The 20479-nt window shown below is 43.0% G+C and overlaps 1 protein-coding gene across 3 annotated transcripts in view; it reads right to left on the bottom strand.

Annotated features, from left to right (window-relative positions):
• The window catches only part of LOC117250035 (nck-associated protein 5-like), a 253092-nt gene extending 236124 nt beyond the window's left edge, over nt 1–16968 (bottom strand). For 2 of the 3 annotated variants that reach the window (XM_078165590.1, XM_078165589.1), the window contains exon 1: nt 16708–16968. In XM_078165590.1, coding sequence (XP_078021716.1) covers nt 16708–16838 — 131 coding nt within the window. In that variant the 5' untranslated portion in view covers nt 16839–16968. The remainder of the gene's footprint in view (nt 1–16707) is intronic. The other variant, XM_033615986.2, reaches the window with a different exon arrangement.
• Nucleotides 16969–20479: the final 3511 nt, after the last annotated feature.

Genomic DNA, 20479 nt, shown 5'->3' with positions numbered 1-20479 from the left:
ATTGGACATTGATTGGTGCACCCCCTTTTGCCCCAGGAACCAATTCATTTTGTCTCCATGCCCTGTGCCTGCTTTGAATGAGGGGGGGGACTGAAACGGGGTCAGCACAGAGGCATCCCCCCACAGTACGGAGCCCAGCTCTCTCTTTATTTTTCTTCTGAATGATTCATCCAGATTGCCATGTCCAGGGAGAAGAATGAATGACCGGGATGATTATACGTTTGAGTCTCGCTTTTTAATTCGCCCGCTATGAGCAGGGGGAAGTGGGAGGGGACGTTGGGGGGTGCCATTACTTTCCATTCATTGAGGAGAAAATTGAAGCATGCAAGTGTCTGATGTGGGGTTTAATGCACGGAGAGAGAGGTCCATCTGTATTCTAGCAGCACAGATGGTCCACGCTGATCGGATGTTTTGAGTCCCTCTGCTGGCCAGCCTGTCTGATCCTGCCTCTGCATGTGTCCCGGTACAGTTGGCAAGACCAACTGTAGCCTGGCACGGCCTAATGTGGAATTACAGTGTCTGGGAGCCTCGAACAATAAGCCATATTTTACACTGGTCTGTTGTTGTTTTTCTACTGTCAGCAAACCAACCATTAAGCTGAATGTCTTTTTCGGAATTTTTTCAGTGTGTGCTCACTCGTGGCTGAGTGTCTCAGTGTTCAAATTGTGCTGGTATTCATAACAACTTTCATGTATTTATCACATGGGTGTGAAAATAAGAGGGTTATAGGTCAATTTAATACTCCTTTTAAAATTAATGTTGATGACGTAATAAGGGAGTGTGTTTTTTATTTTTGTCACATTAATCAAGACCATGTGCAACATATCTTTATCAATTTTAAGATCATACTGCATGATTATGTGTGTCTTTCAGGCCTTTAAAACCAGATTGTTAGGGGATGTGTGGACTTGTAATAGCCACATTATTGTCCAGTGCTGGAATGCAACTAAGTGTATTAACTCAAGTACTGTATTGAGGCCCAAATTTGAGGTACTTTTACTTTAGTTAAGTAACTTATGCTGTTTTCTATTTGCACTCCACTACACTTAAGAGGGAAATTTTAAGATTTTGCTCTTTATTTGTAAGTTATTTGATAACTTTCATAACTTTACAAAATAAGATTATAATTATAATTATAAAACAATTACATAATTATTTGGCAAGTATATTGATAAGTGATTTTACAGGCAAAAACATTTAAATATCAAATATCATCAAATATCATGATTTACCAGGGCTCGACAGTGTGAGCGTTTCACTCGCATTTGCGACTAAAAATAGGTGCGTGCGAACTGTACAAAATATTGAGGGGCACATGTGCGCATGAAAAAATCAGCCGAAGCAGCCTATATTTTTGTCAATAAAAAAATATGATAATCTAACCGCAAATGTTGGAGGAACTCCAGCCGCCTTCCCTCTTCCCTCTCTTCCCCGTGTGACACGGTTATGGGCGGTTTTCCAAGCCACTGTCGGCACAATGAATATAAGTCCCACTGTCGGCAGCGTGGAAATAGCCTAAGTCAAAGTGTGGAGGAGATGGACCAGGTGGATCTCCAGGGAAGCCTGCTCCGTTCTCCCCGTAGTTCAAATAATTTCAACTCTGAGGCGACGCCAAGGGTAGCGGTGCCGCTTTGTCAGGCGTTGCCGCCCTCTCCATAGACAAACAATGGGACAGCCAGCGCAAAGCGGTTTTACAGCTGATCATGTGTAGAGGCCTTTAGGGACCGTTCGCCACAGTACCGCTGCTGGGCAGGGTGGAAATAAAGCCTTTTTCACACAGAGCGCGCAAAGCGCAGACCTCCGCCGACGAACCCATTCATTGTGTATGTGCTACTGCGGCGCAAGAGTGCACCGCTCTGCCGCCGAACTGAGCGGTGCGAGGGGGGCGCATGTTGCGGCGTCTGCGCGCCGCCAGCGTGCGCTCGAATTGAAAATTTTTTAATTTCACCGCAACGCGCTGTGACGACACCTCGGCGCAGCGCGTCCAATAGCAGAGAAGAGCCTGAAGTAGACCCGGAAGCGGTCACCATGGAGCTGTAGCTCCTGAACGAGCCTGTACTCCCCCAAATCCTGTCATCTGCGCCCTACCCCGCGGTGGGCGCCGCGAAAGCTCTGTGTGAAAGAGGCTTAAGTCCTGCAGAGTTTCAGAGGACCTGGAGAATGTTTTAGGATAGTAATAACTATAATTAATAATTATATAAGATAATCATATTGCAAAGATAATATATAAAATAATAACATTAAAGACAAAATTAAATTGCAATACTTTTTCAAAACTTGATGATTTTACCTTTCTGTACATTTTGTATACAAATTCATTACATAATTTTGCTTGTAAATGTCTATTTGCATCATGTTTATTACGGAAAACACATTATTTGATCAATTTACATTGTGCCCCTAAAGTTCTTTGTGCGCTCCTTACTTTTTCAACTTAGGAGCACATGTGCTCCTTGGGAAAAAAGTTAGCGTCAAGCCCTGTTTACTGCCTTTCCTTTTAATTGTTTTTTATTATTTTTGATTTATTAAATTGAATTAACTATTCTTCTTGTAATATGGTAAGCTTCTCAGAAAATACAGCTGGTTTCGCGCGGGCGGATCATAAAGTGACAGATACTAAAACTCTCAAGAAACTACAATATATCCAGAATTCAACAGCTCGTCTTCTCACACACTCTCCTCATCCCCGTCCTTCATGACCTCAACTGGCTCCCCATCCCCCAGTGTATCCACTTCAAACTCCTCATCATCATCTATAAAGCCCTCCACAACCTGGCTCCCCCCTACCTGTCTGAGTTCTTCCACCAGCGCATCCCCTCCCATACTCTCAGGTCTGCCTCCTGCTGGCATTGGGCAAAAATCCCACAATAAACTTTGAGCAACTGTAATTTATGTGGACTGAGAGATAACTTCTGAACCTCTTCTTTGTTCTGTTTTCAAGCTTTAGAAAATCTAGTCTGTGACAGGAGACTTGGGCCAATCACAGGTCATTTCAGAGAGAGAGCATTACTATTGGTTGTTCTACAAATGCAGATGTTCACCATTCAGCCAAAACATAAAACCCCTGACAGGTGAAGTGAATAACTTTGTTCCAATGCATTGTTTTGCTGGGGAAAATTTGATTTTGGCATTCATGTGGATACCACCTGACATGTTCCACCCACTCAAACACCGTTGCAGACTGTTGGCACAAAATAAATGAATTATTAAAGCCCCTACAAGGAACTTTCATTTTGAGTTGATTTTGGCGACCCTGTGGACAAAAGCGGTAGTGTTTTGCCGGAATGAAGCCTACATTTCCCATGAGCTCTAGCGCTTATTGTCATAAAGACGCTTACTTGGCTCGTGCATGTGTTTGTTTTGGGGATGAATGAAACAACAAGACGGGAAAACTTTGCCCCCGCTCTTATCGGGGATCCCAGCTCACCTCTGCTGCGCCCCAGCTCCACCTCTCCGGCGTAAGCGCCACCGCCGCCGGGGTAAACACAGCAGTCGGCTGGTAAGGCTGAAGGCCTGTTTGGCGAGCACTTCCACGGCTTCTTGGACTGAGTATGGAGCGGTGCCTCGCCTCTTTATTTCTCGGCACTCGCTGGACCCTGTCGACGCCTGGCTGGTGCCTGTTGTCGTCCCGGATGAGGTGTTCCAGCCCCGCGGCCCCTGCTCTCCTCGTCCCCGCTGGCGCAGGGTGAATCTGCGCAACCTGCGGCCTCTGTGTGTGGCTCCCCGGACAGCTAACGCCATGGACCCACCGGCTCCTGCCAGGATTGGGCTGGTAAATGCTAGATCGCTAGCGAACAAAACGTTTATCCTGAAGGATTTCCTGACTTCCCGAGGATTGGATTTTCTCTGTGTGACTGAGACGTGGCTGACTGTTGGTGAGTCCAGTGCTTTCACAGAACTTTTACCCAATGATTGCTGCTATTTTAACTCCCCGCGGACGTCGGGTCGAGGAGGAGGAATAGCGACTATTTATAAGAGTCACTATAAATGTAAGCAGCCAGGTAAGATAACGTGTGCCGTCTGAGTGCTGTAAATCGTTTCGTCGTGGAAGCGACCTGGGGCAGACCCGAAGACAGTTTCCTAAAGGAAATAGCTTATCTTCACACCGATGGTCTCATTTGCTATTGTAGGTCACACACAGACATCAGCAGAAACGAGAGACTTTTGCATATCCAGTTTAAAGTTCCTTGTAGTGGCTTTAACTTCACCTGTCAGCAGTTTTAATGTTTTGGCTGATAGGTGTATGTCTCTTAGGTGAGAGCCTGATTAAATGGTGTAGAATCCTCCAGAGAAAGTTGCTATTCTCACAGTAGCAACAACTGTCTACACTGCAGTGCAACCCAAGAACAGAGATGAACTCATCCAAAAGAGAGTCTGACAATGAACGGAATAAAACGTGTCAGCATTGGCAAAGCGTTCAACAGATGAAGAGAAAATGTTTATAGTAGTTTAGCCTTCTGTTAACTGGAGCTACAGACTCACTGCCACAGCTTCAAGTTCATGTTTATGTAGCTATCACGGTGTGTCCTGTGCCTCATTCTTCTCCACTACGACCACCTCTCTGAGAGGCAAGGAGGCAGCAATTGACCTATGGCTAAGCCCCACCCTCAAACACGATGAGCCAATCACAGTGTGTATTAGGGGTGGGACTCTCTAGGCACCTCATGATTCGATTCAATTCCGATTCTGAGGGCAACGATTTCGATTATAAAACGATTCTCAGTTCTAAAATGAGCCAATAAGAAAAGTTACATCAGATCTTGAAAAACATTATTGTAATAAAACTGGGAATATATATCCAGTGCATATAAACTGTATTACTTACTGTGGTTGAGATGACTACACTCCACCAGTCTCCTCCAGTCCATCCTCCTCATCCACAAATCTCAACGGGACTCTCCTGTCCCTCGTCGACCTCCTCGACATTTCTCCTCCAGTATTTACAAAACTATAACTGACTATAACTATCTATGAACTATAAAAACACGAACTATTGCAAAAAAGACGTGTGATGGCAAAATTAACTATGGTGAAAACAGGACGAAAACACGGCAAAAAACACTCAAAAAACAAGGCATAAAAAAACTCAAAAGCTCTCAAAAAACCACAAATACTTTTATTTACAACACTAAATATTATTTACAAAGAAAACGCCACCCAAACTCTGCTAAAACACTGCTAAATCACTCCAACTTGCACTCTCCTCGTCAGCTGTCACACCCCTCCTGCTGTGCTCACTTCCCTAACTACCGTAACTCGAGGAGTTACAGTAATATATATATTAAAAAATAAAAATAAAAAAAATAAATATAAAAGTAAAATTAAAATCGATTATGAGTTTTCCACATCGATGCTCGCATTGTTCAAGACAGAATCTCGATGCATCTAAAAATCAATTTTTTTTTTCCCCCAACCCTAGTGTGTATCCACCTTATTTTTCACGGAAACACGGAGGCAAAACAGAACGCAGCCAGCTTCCGTTTTTTTGTGCGACACTTCCGGTCCAGCACTCTTACCACTGTGTAAATGGGAATCGCCTTGTTGTTTACCTTGCTGAGTTTAGCTATATATATATGTATATCACATTTTTCACGTCACTGTATCACTGTTTAGACTAATCTGATGTTTGTAAAGTCTATAAACACAATGACTGAACAAACATTAGTATTTTCTCTGTGTGTAATTAATAACATGGTTATCGTAGATTAGCTGGGCTAACCGTTAGCTGTTAGCCGTTAGCCGTGTCTGTAATAACTCACTAAACTCACAAAGTGGCCCGTGAAAAAACTATTTTCTCCAGCGGATGTCTTAGTTACAACATGATTGAGCTAATTGGAGTAGTTTCATGTCGTATCCGACAACGGGAGGCTTTTAACGGATGACGATCCTGATGTTAGCTTTGCTGCTAGTGTTAACGTTAGCTGTCCCTGTCAGCTGCAGCCACTGATGCTTTCTAGACATCGTGATTTCCCAAAACTGAATAAATACCACACATAGCAACACAAAACTGCTTTGCTAGCTCAATCATGTTGTAACGGCTGGATGGTTGATGCGTACATGCTGATTCAGGTGCTATCAGAGCCGATCCGCGGATCACTATGGCTTAATGATCAACTCAGTCAATTAAAACAACCCGTCCTGTGTTAGGAGTGTATGTCGCTGACAGACAGAAAGAAAGAAAGAAAAGGGAAAAAAAGATAGAAAAGCAGCGTACACCTCACATATTTATTTCTCACAGTTGAGCACACGTTTGGCTGGCATGCAGAAGCACCGTCTGTGTGTCTGTGTGTCGAGGGTGTGAGCCGCAGCTTCAGCTGCTCACGTAGAGAGGCTGTGTAGCCCGGTGTGTTTTTTCGCTGATTTGGTTCTGCAGGTTCTCTGCTGGTACACTGGAGACGGGGATCAAGCAGTTTGTCTCACTCGGGATAGATTATGCTTTTTTGGTTCATAGTTTATGATTGACATGCGATTTATTTGCGTTTAGAGGGAATAAATTTCCGTTATAATGGAAACGTGGGCACAGTTATCTAACGTTATACAAAATACACAGACTAACTAACTAACTAACTGACTGACTAACATAAACAACTGAAAATTGAAAAAAAAATTAGCTTGCACCGTTAGCTCCGGTAAGGGAAAGCATGAGGGAAAGCAGCTGACTGGAAGTCACGCACAAAAAAACGGAAGTTGATCACTATTTACTTCAGTGTTTGAAAATAAGGTGGATAGCAATTCCCATACACTTGGACATTCTCTGCCTGACGTTCATTGAAATGCATTAGTTTATTTAGTTCGGTTTTATGAGCTTTTTTGGAGATTTGAAGTTTAAAAATGGTCAAACGGTGTGCATGGGGTACATGCAACTCAACACAAGGTATCCTGAGAGGCTGGGTGACGGGGTGTATTTTTTACCCTTTCCTAAACACATCTCAACCGAGAAACATGTCTCCTTTGGCTAAAGTTGTGTGGTAACATTAGAACACAACATCAATTCAACGTGAATAAAATTAACAATGATGTCTATAACTGTTTTAAGGTAAGTCAACATCGTGTTTGTGGCAACATATTGTCACTTCGCTGGAAAGAAATATGAAGTTATATTCATATTAGTTAACATCTAACTAATGTTAGCTAAAGTTAGCCTAACGTTAGCCTAACGTTAGCTCCTAGCTGCGTTCATCATGTCACCTTGTTTGCTGGGAGTTCATTAGTCTATTTTGTTCTAGTTTTTGTAATTTGGTGATCATACGTGATTGTTAGCTGTTGTCCAAAGGGCTCTAGTTAAGCTAACGTTAACTTCTGGAGCTTAGCTTCATTCATTTATCTGTAATCGCATAGATAAAAAAGGTTGGCAAACGTTATGCTGAATGATTCAATGTAAATACTGTAGCACCAAACTAACAGAGAGACACTTATTTTAGATATTTTACAAGTCCCGTCAAGCAGGGCCGGAGTGGAACTCATTTGCAGTCCTGGAGTTTCATGCCACAGACCGGCCCACTTTAGGTCACAACCTATTATAACCTTAAATGTTAAGTCTACACACTGTTCTCTAAAGCCTTGTACTTAAGTGTATTTTTCTAAAGTATTTCCAATACAATGCAAATAAGGGTTGCTTCACAGTGTAGATTTATTTCAACATGAGTGCACGTCTCCAACATTATTCTTTACAACACAACATCCTTTTCAACAATATCACGGGGCTTTAGCATATTTGACATGGAAAACACATTTTGACAGAACCAATTAAGATTTTTTCAACGGCAAAATATGCAGGCTTATTTCATATTACTTTCATCCTATTCCCTTTCAGTTGTGGGCTTTGTATGTTTACTATCTTACTTTTAATGATAAAAACGTATATCGGGTCACTACTATCATTTGGGCATAGAAATGCTTGCTTATTCACACACTCTGTTACAACAGCTCACCTGTTCCTTCCATACTGACAGCAGCTATCCCCTCCTCACTACTGGCTCCTGGCTCTGCTTCTGACACTAAATCACATTCCTGTTAAAACCTAAAGTCCCCCAATGGGCGGACTTTGAGAGCGACTTTGCAAACACAGTGTGAAACAGTGCACCGATCATGAAGAATAGTGATGTTGCAAATCAAATTAAACAGCAGAACCTGGGCTACAAGGCTGTAAAACCCTTTTTACATGCCTCAAACACAGCTCAAACAACAACTAAATAAACAACAACAAATCCAACTCCTTACAGCACCCATATCCCGACCCACTTGGTATATTTCGGGCTCTAACTCGACGCCACGTTATGCAAAACACAAGCCATTCATCTCAAATGAAAGCAGAGACTCCGCTGTTTCCACACATATGCACCAAAGCATGCTAAACCAAAGCACCAGAGAGATAGAGGCCAAAGAACAACAACAACAGAAATTGTTTTGCCGAGCTAAAGTTGTAATATTTCTCTTACCTTGTTTTTGCTGTGAAAAGCTCATTCTGCCGTTAAATCACGCTACATTCCGGTAGACCAACATGTTGTCCTGCATTCAAATGAATCCAGGCGAACATGATGGGCTTCAGGTTCTGGGGATAAGCATAACAATAGGTTCGTTCGAGATGAGCCAGGCCTGCGCAGATTTGATCACCGGCGATCGGCGCACAGTGCATGCCGGTTAGTTTTGTGTCCGACTTCATCCTGGCTTGCTCTGACGTATTACAAAAGTGGATGGCAATAAAACCACGAGAGCGAGGCGGCCGCAGTTTTTAGAGCCAGGCGCTGCAGTTGCTCTCCACCGACTGCACCGCCTGGCTCTCACCTGATCTAAGAGCTGATTGGTTTAGATGTCAACTCAACGAGATGACGTTTTAGATATAGAGTCTACTGTATATTAACACTGGACTTTTTAATTATTGAAGTATTTAGCAACACAGACTTGTGGTCAGTGGGATGTGAGGATTCTTAAAATAACATCAGATGTGAAGCCCTGACTGTATCTGACTGAGCCTTAATGAAAGCTGTTGTCTTGCATTTTTTTCCTCTTAAAGTATTAACCTTATAGTCAAGCACTGTTTATTTAGCCTGTGTAGTTGAGGGGACAGGTCAAACTGATATGATGCTGATTGGCCGTAGCATTGTTCCAACCTCTCATTGTTCCGACCTCTCATTAGTCCCATGTCCCGTTGTTCCGATATGTGATTATACTAGGCTATACTGTATTTGTGTACCATAGAGGATCAGCAACGCAACAAAAGTAGGCTACTGGTCGAGATACAAGTGTCATAGAGAGGAGAGAATGAAACACCATAACCATAACCATAACCTCCTGTTATTAACTCTGGGGACCGGGTTGTGTGGGGAGCTTTCCGTGGTGCTGAATGGCTCCCGGCGGGCGTATTTCTGCCTTGATGGTGCGCTGCGACCGGCTCTGGGTCAGCTGGGAAAGGTTTGAGGCGAAGCAGGCTCACGGCTTATGTGTTTGCCACTTTCTTTTTCATTTTAACCCACACCATGATCTTTTCCTAACCCTAACCAAGTGGTTTTTGTGCCTAAACCTAACCAGACCTTAAAGGACAACTTCAGTATTTTTCAACCTGGGCCCTATTTCCCCATGTGTATGTGTGCGTATGATTCATGGGTACAACTCGTTCTAAAATTGGTTCAGTATTGAGGGAGGCGGATGCAACCGGAGCTGCGAAATGAGCTAAAACGGTAACGAGGGCAAATGCGTCCCGTATAGGTTTGCGCATTAAAAGTGCTATTTTTCGCCACTGACCGGTTCAGATCGCCAGTGCTATGAGTGCTATGAGTGGAGTCAGCTGTCAGTCAGTGTTGGAGCAGAGAGGGGGAGGACTGCTAGGTACTGTAAGTGAGTATGTGTGTATGAAGTGTGTGTTTTTTCGCCACTGACTGGTTCAGATCGCCAGTGCTATCTCTGTATATAGCATATTAGCCTTTCCCTTACCTCTGGGCTGTGTGATGTCATGAGCTTTGCTCCACTGTGTCTGTAGCTCTCTCTACTTGTGGGACAGCCGTTTTCTTGAGGAAGAGGTGTTTCGGGATTGGATGTCTTCTCTTCTTCGGCTGGCAGTAGTCATCTTGGGAGAAGTGAGCACTGCAGACCCGATGGTCTGCAAGGTGCAGTGTCTGGAGAGGAGTGTTAGCATCCATTTGTAGCACAACTAGCCACAACTTCAGCATCTCGCCATCCGACAAAGGCAGCCTATGAAAGTTGTACGGGGTGTTGCGTGACATCCTGTTCTTGCGTTCGGGAAAAAGGCCCGTTTATTTGAGCACTCCAAAAACTCCGGTAACACTCCAGGGGGTAGCACGTAAAAGACTCCGTCCCAAACTCTGACTCTTCTAGCGTAACACACACACTTCATACGTACACATACTCACTTACAGTACCCAGCGGGGCCGCCCTCCCCCTCTCTGCTCCAACACTGACTGACAGCTGACTCCACTCATTCAAACTCACCACTGCCCCAGGGCCGCTACAATATGCTATCTACAGAGATAGCACTGGCGATCTGAACTGGTCAGTGGCGAAAAAAAGCACTTTTATACGAGACGCATTTGCCCCCGTTACCGTTTTAGCTCGTTTCGCACCTCAATACTGAACCAATTTTAGAACAAGTGGTACCCATGAATCATATGCACACATACACATGGGGAAATAGAGCCCAGGTTGAAAAATCCGAAGTTGTCCTTTAACCACAGGGCATCATGATGATTTCGGAACAACGGGACTTCTGAACAATGGGTTTAATATGGTCGGAACAATGGGATGTCGGACCAATGGGCAGACCCCGCTGAATTTACAGGAGAATTCATATCAAATAGAGGATAAACCATGAACATAAACTACAGATCACGTGTAAAGCATTTTAATAAATTAATCTATCATACTTAACAACTGGAGACTGAAAACAAACTGATATATGGGTCTGATCACTTTTTTAATGAATTGACATCATTCCAGACAGGATGTTAGTGTGTCTGTGACTTCCTGTACGGACTGAAGGCTGCTGGAAACTGTCGGGAAACTGTCCGACTTCACCACGGCTTTTTGTCACCACCCCCCGCTGCGGCTGCCTGCTCTCGTCTACTTTCCAGGCGAGGTTCCAGTTCATCTCGAACAAGCCGAATGACCACTCACAGCAGCCGACATCTCCCCCACAACGCATTCTGCTGACTCTGATTGGCTTACAGTACTGTCAATCTCGTTTTGGTGGGTATAACATCATTCTATTGGCTCTAACTAATCAAACTTGGTGTCAATCACTCAAATCGACCAATCCGTCGTGGAGATATGAGCCTCCAAAGCACAGAAGAGAAAATCAGTTTCAAATGTAGTAGGTGTGTATTGGTCAGTTTGGAGTGGGAAATGCTTGAAAAAAACGAAATGGACAGTTGTATGTGTATATCCTAAACATCATTAGGGATTCACAGAAGTAAAGTGTTCCCTTTACTATGACACCAAAAGTATTCAAATAGACCTTGTGGTTTCATTATGGGTATGCAATTTTCGAGCAGAGGCCTATAAAATAGGCTGAATAAATATATATGGGAAACACTGGGTTTCTGTATGAAGTGTGTGCTTATTCCCGTGGTCATCTGGTAGAGGGGCTTAGGACAGAGAGGGTGTTTTTTTTAATCCTTTCCAGATTTCTGCTTATCCCAGTACTATTTTCAATACAGGACTTGTCCTTGTAACAAAGCATTTTTACATGGTGGTATTACAACTTTCACTTAAGTAAAGGATCTGAATATTTCCTCCACAACTGTTAAAGTTCACAGGTAAGAATAGAAGCTTTGTCTGCAGAACTGGTTGTCCACACACATGGTTATTTGCTCATGTCTTTACTTTCCAAAGGACAGCCTTTAGATTGCTGACTAAACAACCTATGTCTTTGAACACAATGAGAATAAGTACAGCTGTTGAGGGTGGCTTAGAAATGTGTGTAGACAAACAGGGATACTGTCATTATGTATATGGAAAATTATTATTTCATTTTTTCAAGTACTCAAGTCTCAAAGTCTTCAGATTGCTTGTTTTGTCCAACCCACTGTCCAGAATCCAAAGGTATTCAATTTACCATTACTCACTGTGGCAACAAGACCACCATACCTCTGCTAAACACTAAAAGCCAGGGACAACACGCCTGACAGAGTGAAGTTTGATCCTGTATATTTAATCAGGAACAAATGGAGCTCCTCATTATGTTTTGACAGTCACAAATTCGTGAGACATGCAGGAGGACTGTGAGGCATTTGTAAATCATCTGTTGCGTGTTCGCAATAAGCACACAAATATGTGACACCTAGTTCTGCATATTTTAAGCTGTGCTTTTATTCACACCAGATGCTCTAGTCCTGTCCTCTCCACATTGAGATTTAAATATTTTTTGGTAGGTGATACAGTTGACAAAATGTATTATCAATATTTGACTTAGCCAACTTGTTTGATAAAGCTTGTCAGGCATGACTGATGCTCCATCCAAACAGCACTCAGAGAGGACTGAAAAGACTGGTTCTCCGATGTTATGCAAACACTTGAATTACTTCCGAACCAAGATCATGTCAAACAAGATAAAAGGAAACAATCTGCTTACAAGAAAATGTGTTTCTCAAACACCTTTAATGCTAAAGATTCTTGCCGGGACTTGTCTGAGCGGCTTTAAATCTTGTTTAGTCAGCAATACTTAGCAGGCAATTAAATGTGGGGGTTTAAAAAGGCGGGAGGGGTTGGAGGTCTGGTGGAAAAAAAGAGAAACAATGAATACAGTGTCGTCATCCTGTTCATGAGGGGAGTCCCTGCAATTCCCTGTGCATATCCCACCAGATGCGTAGGATGCTTTAATATACATCCTGGAAAAAAAAATCAACTGAGTTTCCTGTCGAGGGACCCTCCGCTGCAACTCAGCATGCTTCGTCCGACAGCATGACTCTCTGCTGAACTCTCTCATGATAGCGCCACAGGTAGAAAAAAAGCCAGAAAGAATATACTCCAAAGGCCCAGGGGTGATGCAGCAAGCCAAGAGAGGGCAGAGGAATTTTCCGACCGTTATCAAAATACACAACTGTGCCCCCCCCCACACACACACACACACACACACACACACATTTCATCAGTGGGCTGCTGACAGCTTGAGAAACAACAGTGTGTTTGTGTGTGTTTATATCTCTGTGGGTTTTCCTGTGTGCTTTTTCTCACAGAAAAGTTCTGCAAACATCAGCTGCCACTGTTCAGCATTAATGGCATTTTAATACCAGGAAGAAATTATTACTTTTCACCACTAAAAATAAATATTTAAAGGTATTTTCACCAGTTAAATAATCTTATAATGTATGTTAAAACATTATTATGCTTAAACAAAACATAACTACAACCACCTGAATCTTGAAATCATGCTTTTGTGCTCACCGGCCACCTGTTCAACTGCACAAATAGGGAATCAGCTTATTATGTGGCAGCGACTTAGTGTATTTAGGCATGTAGACATGGTCAAGAAGACCTACTGAAGTTCACTTTGAACGTGGCATGGTTGTTGGTGCCAGATGGGCTGGTCTGAGTATTTAAGTATTTCAGTATATCCCACACAACTATCTCTAGGGTTTACAGAGAATGGTCCTGTGACAGGTCGTCTCCCTCCCTGTCACTATATGGTGCTGCAGCAACTTGCTGTGCATTCAGATTGTGGGGTGGCACAGTGGGCCTTTATATATAGAGTGGCTACACCTGTCTCTCTCTTTTCCTCCGCTTCCGTCCTGGTGGATGTGGCCTGTCTGGTGTGGCCGTCGCGGCACACAATCCTCTCCATTCAGGTAATGCGCTCTGCCAGTCTTCCTTTGTTCATGTGTGTGTAAAACGGGCGTTTTGGTGGGGCTGCTGGGGCTGTTTGGGGATGCATCGCTCCACCAGAAGCCTTCTCTGGGTGCGCTTGCCTGTCCTTTTCGGTAAGTTCACGATTGTCTGCCATCCAGCGGCTCTGTCACCCACTTCCCAGCTGATTATTTCTCTGCGTTTTTGGTGCAACTGGGTGATTGACCTGCGGCGCTGACCCTTTCATCCTCTGGCTCTCCTGGCTTTGCAGAGTGTTAATTTAAGTTTATTTTCCTAAAATGATAGTTTTAATTATTATAATTAATCTACTAAATTGCAGTGTGTGCATTCTCTTGAAGAGAACTGGGTGAAATGTATGGCCAGTATTTAGCCACCTCTTCTGGAATCCACGCTGCTGTTTTGGCTCCCCTTCGTTTGACTTCCAGCGTTTTGGTGTTTTTGAGTAATATGCAATCTTAATTTGCTGGTTCGTCTCGCCAGTGTGGCTCTCCAGAATGTCCTGACTTGTGTGGCTCTCCAGAATGTCCTGATTTGAAGCGGCTTATAGCTGCCTGGGCCCATAGATAAAGGACATTCCACTCTTTTAAACTATTTCATTGGTGTTAAATGTAAAAAAAAATGTAATGTGTTTTGTTTGTTGTAATTTAGTGGTTATTTATAGTTCTTTGCATTTTGTTTATTTAACTTAATTACTTGTGTTTGTCCTCTCCGGTATAGCACTTTTGGCATGTTTTTGTTCTTGTCTTTGGTCAGGTGCTGTGGGTCTGCGGTAACAGTTCAGTTCCTAATTTTCTTTGGCTGTGTGTGTGTGAGTGCTGTGTCACGGGTGTTTAATTTAAGGACCCTCCTTGGTTTGCCCCTGCCACCTGGTAAGCCCCAGCCCTGTCTTCATACCCCTTCCCTGCCTGGTGCTAATTTGATCTAGTAATGGTGTGTGACATTTGATTTTTCTTCTTTTTGATCATGTAAAGTTTTCCTCCTTTTTAAATTGAAAACAGCCTTTTGCCCCATGGTATTTTTTTTTTTTTTGTATTTTTTTTAAAAACCTGTGTGACCTTCATCATCAGAAGTTAGCTTAGGATTTCCTGGGGGTGAAATTCCCCAATGTGGCGTTGTCGCAACCTTCTAGATTCCTTCTCCCTCACACCACAGTCCGAAAAAGAGAAAATATTCTGTAAGCAGCAGTTTTCTGGATGAAAATGCCTTGTTGATGCCAGAGGTCAGAGGAGAATGGCCAGACTGGTTCAAGATCATAGAAAGGCAACTGTAACTCAAATAACCACTCGTTACAACCAAGGTCTGCAGAAGACCATCTCTGAACCAACAACATGTCAGACCTTGAAGCAGATGGGCTACAGCAGCAGAAGACCACACCGTGTGCCACTCCTGTCAGCTAAGGACAGGAAACTGAGGCTACAATTCACATGGACTCACCAAAGGTGGACAATAGAAGATTGGAAAAACGTTGCCTGGTCTGATGAGTCTTGATTTCAGCTGCAACATTCAGATGGTAGGGTCAGAATCTGGTGCAAACAAAAGCACGGATCCATCCTGCCTTGTATCAGCGATTCAGGCTGGTGGTGGCACCCTTTGGGCCCCTTAGTACCAAATGAGCATGGTTTAAACACCACAGCCTACCTGAGTATTGTTGCTGACCATGTCCATCCCTTTATGACCACAGTGTACCCACCTTCTGATGGCTACTTCCAGCAGGATAACGCACCATGTCACAAAGCTCAAATCATCTCAAACTGGTTTCTTGAACATGACAATGAGTTCACTGTACCCCATTGGCCTCCACACTCATCAGATCTCAATCCAATAGAGCACCTTTGGGATGTGGTGGAACAGGAGATTCACATCATGGATGCGCAGATGACAAATCTGCAGCAACTGCGTGATGCTATCTTGTCAATATGGACCAAAATCTCGGAGAAATGTTTCCAGCACCTTGTTGAATCTATGCCACGAAGAGTTAAGGCAGTTCTGAAGTCAAAAGGGGGTCCTAGCAAGGTGTACCTAATAAAGTAGCTGGTGAGTGTGTATATGTATATACTCCAGAGTCTGCTAAATCTTTCTGCAGGTCTTTTGCAGTCACACAGGGGTTTTGATTTGCCTTTCAATAATCCCATGAGCAGCAGTGTCAGAAGGTTTTCTTGGTCTTCCAGACCTCAACTTGACCTCCACAGTTCCTGTTAATTGCCATTTCTTAATGACATTACACACTGAGAAAACAGCGACCTGAAAACACTTTGCTATTTTCTTATAGTCTTCTCCTGCTCTGTGGGCATCAGCTATTTTAGTTTTCAGAGTGCTAGGCAGCTGTTTAGAGGAGCTGCTGATTGTTGGGTCAAGGTTTCAGGAGTCAGAGTACTATATTTGCATCACCTGGCCTTTCCTAAGGATGACTGTGAACAAGCCAGAGCCCTAACAAGCTAATTTTGGTTTGAGACCCTAATAAAAGTTGTCTGAGAGCTCAATTGTCTTAGGGTGCCCAAACTTTTGCATGGTGTTCCTTTTCCTTTTTCATTCTAAAATTGTACCAAACAAAAACTAGTACAACAATCTTGCTTGAAATGTTGAAAAGCATGTCTTTTACTGCCTCTTGGAGATCAGTTCATCCTCTACCAAAATTTTGACCAGCGGTGCCCAGACATGTTGCTTTACCTGATAAAAATGTCCTTTGTCACTATAAACTCAAAGTACTCAAACAAATTAAACTGTCACACATTTTGCACGTGAGCTTTACTTGGCACATTGCAGGCAATTAACATTAACTGCCACCTATCCCTTCATGCTCTTTTTCAACACTTCTCACGGGCTTTGAATGAAGGTGACGCAGTTCAGCCTCCCATAATGTCAGAAGACAAACAAGCAAGAATCCAAACTTACTCTGCGCCGGTCGGATCCTCTCCACTCAACAGGTCTGTAGCCAGCTCTGTAGTTCCCAGACTCACAGAGGTGTTTTGGGTAGGAAGACAACCTGATGATGTGGAATTTCCTTTGATGGCAGCTGAAAACATGCTGTAAATTCCCCTGGAAGTGTTGCAGAGAGGGGGGGAGCCACGCACAAAAACACACACATACACACACACACACACACTTTAAACACACTATCTGTGCTGCCGGTGCTGGAAGTCTGCAGCAACACCCAGTAAGACTTGTAAATAGAAGGGAGGGTGGTGGTGGTGGAGGGAGGGAGGCGGGGTGGGGCGGGAGGATAAGGAGAGTGAGAAGAAGTTCCACATTACATCACCAGCAGCTGCTGACAGGCCTGTGTTTATTAACTAACTGCCAGGGCTGGAGGAGTCACACACCACATGCCTCACACACACACCTCCACAAACACTGACAAGACAAGACAGAGTACGCCTGAAACACTTGGATGAGAGACATGCAGCAGAGACACGTGGATGCATGTTTTTTCTTGGTAAACACACAAAAACTAAAACTATTTCTGTACTTGATATCTCAAGTTTCTTTCTCAGGATTCAGTTTCTTCCAGTTTGGTCCGATGGTATAACCTGTCATCTGTTTACACTGGCTTCAAGACTTGCTGACTAGACTAGAAGAACTGTTTTCCTGACTCAGATAGCAGTAATGGTATTACTGCAAAGCGAGAGCTGCCGCTGCTGATGCATTCCTCAAGTGTCTTGGCTTGGCAGAGTCCCCAGCCTCTTAGCTCAGCCTGTATTTCTCTCCCTCCCCTTCTCTGTCTCTCTTTCCTTTCTTGCCTTCTCATTTAAATGGAGGCACATGACTCCCAGCTTTACTGCCAAGTAGACTTCTTTATGCCGGCCGGGAGCCACCAGCACTCTGCTTTCCATTGGCTTCTCTGCAGGGCACTCCGTAGCGCACTGCATTTCTAGCTGCCACCAATCCTTGTGTCCCACAAGATGTCGAAACAACCTCATCCCAGATGTCATTTAGTTTGTTTTGCATTTTCTTTTTATAGCTTGTTTACTTAAAATAAACTTGTTTCTACCCGGCTGCATGGGCGTCAGAGCCCTTCAGCTATAGCATCGGCCGCCCACTGTTTGTCATCCCTAACCCGCTGTGAACAAATGCTCCGTTTCAGCCCATCTCTGGTGCATTCCTTGTGGTCTCAAATGCAATAATTTCTCCCGTAATTCCATTCTGTTGTCGCATTCTTCCCCTCTAAGCTCACTACATTGCAACATTTTTCGCTCACAGAGACGGAGTGAGGCTGAGTGGGCTGACGACATTGCAAGACTTTGGGTGGTAAAGGGCTGAAAGATAAAAGAAGGCATAAATCGAGTTGAGAAAACATATTATTTTTGTTTTGAAGGCAGGCAAGCAGCCAAACCAAGCAAATGGTGGGCATTCAATTAAACTGAAATGTCAGGAGCTAATCAGATAAAAAGCAGCATTGTATTATAGTGATTTGAATGTTATGAAGTGAATGTTATAGTGATTATTGAATGTTATGAAGGAAAAGGGAAATCATATGAGGTAAATGAGCAGTTAGTATCTGATAATGGAAATCTTAGCTTTCTTGATTTGAAGCTTGTGATATATTCTTTAAATCTAATAGACAAAACAACCAAAAACAAATCTCACTGTCAGGTTAGACAACTGACAACAAACTTGTTGATTTCTATTGTCATTTGCAGAAATAACTGAGGTTTAAAGGTGTGGAGTTAAACACTGTAGTCCGACCCATCTGATGTCTCTGCTGTGCTTTATGTACTGTGTTGCTTTGCTATCATCTTTGATAAACCAATTATACTTGCATGAAAGCCAAGCCACAGCTACTGGTCGGGGCTGCAGCAAAACGTATTGTAGCCACCTAAAAAACAATATCAGTAAGTAAATAAGTAAGTAATAACCACAGCTACTCTCTCAACAAAATGATGAGTATCATTTTAGACCTGTAGGAGTAGCTGCACTCAAACATAAAAGACAGGTTGGAATTGGAGACAGCACAACTAAGCAAATGGAAGGATACAATTAATGAGATCTATAAAATGGAGATGATAAACCACAGCATTAGGAATCTAGCTAAATTATTTGATGCAAGTTGGAAAATAATGCAGAAAATGGGTATTATTCGAAAGTAATAAGGCAGGGGAAAAGAAGGGAGAAGGAAGAGGGAAGGGACAAACGTAAATAAGGGAAAAAGAGTACTAATAACAGTAGTTGTTGTAATGTCTTATGCTTTCTGTTTTCTTTTGTGTCTATGAGAAGTAGTCCAACAGCTGTATGAGACTATAATTTTAAAAAATAAAGAGTGTGTGTGTATACAGCTTCAATTAACTGTCAAAAAAGGCTGTCTGGTGGCGAGGTAAAATGGTGAAAATATTTTAAATAGGGCATACACTTAAACTGATATTGACTTTTTTTGTTGGGCCTTAAGTGGTTAAAAACTATCCGAGGCAGTGTTTGGTCAGCGCAGTTTGATTTTTTTTTTGTACGTGACAGGAGGATTTTCTACCTGAAATTTATTATAAATAAACATTGTGACTCAGTCCATGTAATAAAAAAAGGAAATGTCATGAATCAATGGCACGCCAGATTAAAATGTACAAAAAAACCCACAATTTATCATGCAGCAGTTGAAATTAGCAGAAGCTGGGTTGTGGTAGTTGTTGACACAATGGCCACCAACCAAAGTTGTCAAATACTTGCATTATGTCAGTGGACATTCACGTAAGATACTGACGCACAAAGGCACCTTTCATGGCATTATAAATGCACTGGCCGGGAACAACGTAATATAAAGAGCTGGAAAGTCCCTATAGGGTATTTCAGATCATATCCCTGCTGGAACATGTCCAGTTATGTTTAGAAGCTTCAACTGGTCATTTTTTTCACAGAAGAAAGTGCCGCTGTGCAGTGGCGTGCACAGACTTTTTGAAGGGCAGGGGCGAAAAGAAAAAAAAAAGGGCACATACAGCGTGTTCTTGCCACTGAAGAGGGCACTAAGTTCCGCGTGTTTTCGAGGGCACTTTAGACATCAAAATAACCCCGTGGAGGAATCCACAAGAAAAGCACTGGAGCACTCAGATCACTTGTGATGAATTTATTAATGACTAATGTTTTGACGCCAACTGCGTCTTCATCAGAGTCAAACAGTACAGGTACCAGGTAAGAAGGTTAAATATCCTCCAAGTCACATAGAGACTCTTCTCATTGGTTTACAGAGAGTGGGAGGTAACCAAACAATTAACCAATAGTACTGTGACAGCACTCACACAGCTAGTCAATACCAGAATACACCACCACCAATTTGTTAACGAGTAACTAAAGCTATCCAGTAAATATAGTGGAGTGAAGGTAGACAGTGGCATGAGACTCAGACTTGTCCTTAAATTACCTGAGTAAATGTATTTAGTTACATTCCACCACTGGGTGCAGTTTATGTCATGTTATCTTCATGAGTTTGTGAGTATGACTTGACTCGACTTGCTTGATCTTCACCACAGTGACGTGGGACTTGCTCGAGACTTGAAGGTTATGACCTGAGACTTGCTTATGACTTGCACATATATGACTCACTCAAACCTCTGCCACTGACACTGTAAATGTCTTCACTGTCAGCGCTCTTAGTGTAACATTTTTACAAGTTTGTCATAAACCTGAAGGCCTGACCCTGAGGTCAGCCTGAGGTGCATTGAAGGATGTAGGTTTTGTTTCAACACTG

This window comes from Epinephelus lanceolatus, chromosome 24 (assembly GCF_041903045.1).
Source record: "Epinephelus lanceolatus isolate andai-2023 chromosome 24, ASM4190304v1, whole genome shotgun sequence".
Classification (NCBI taxonomy): Eukaryota; Metazoa; Chordata; class Actinopteri; order Perciformes; family Serranidae; genus Epinephelus; species Epinephelus lanceolatus.
Note: the sequence above shows the minus strand (reverse complement) of the source record. Positions and strands in the feature narration are given on the sequence as shown.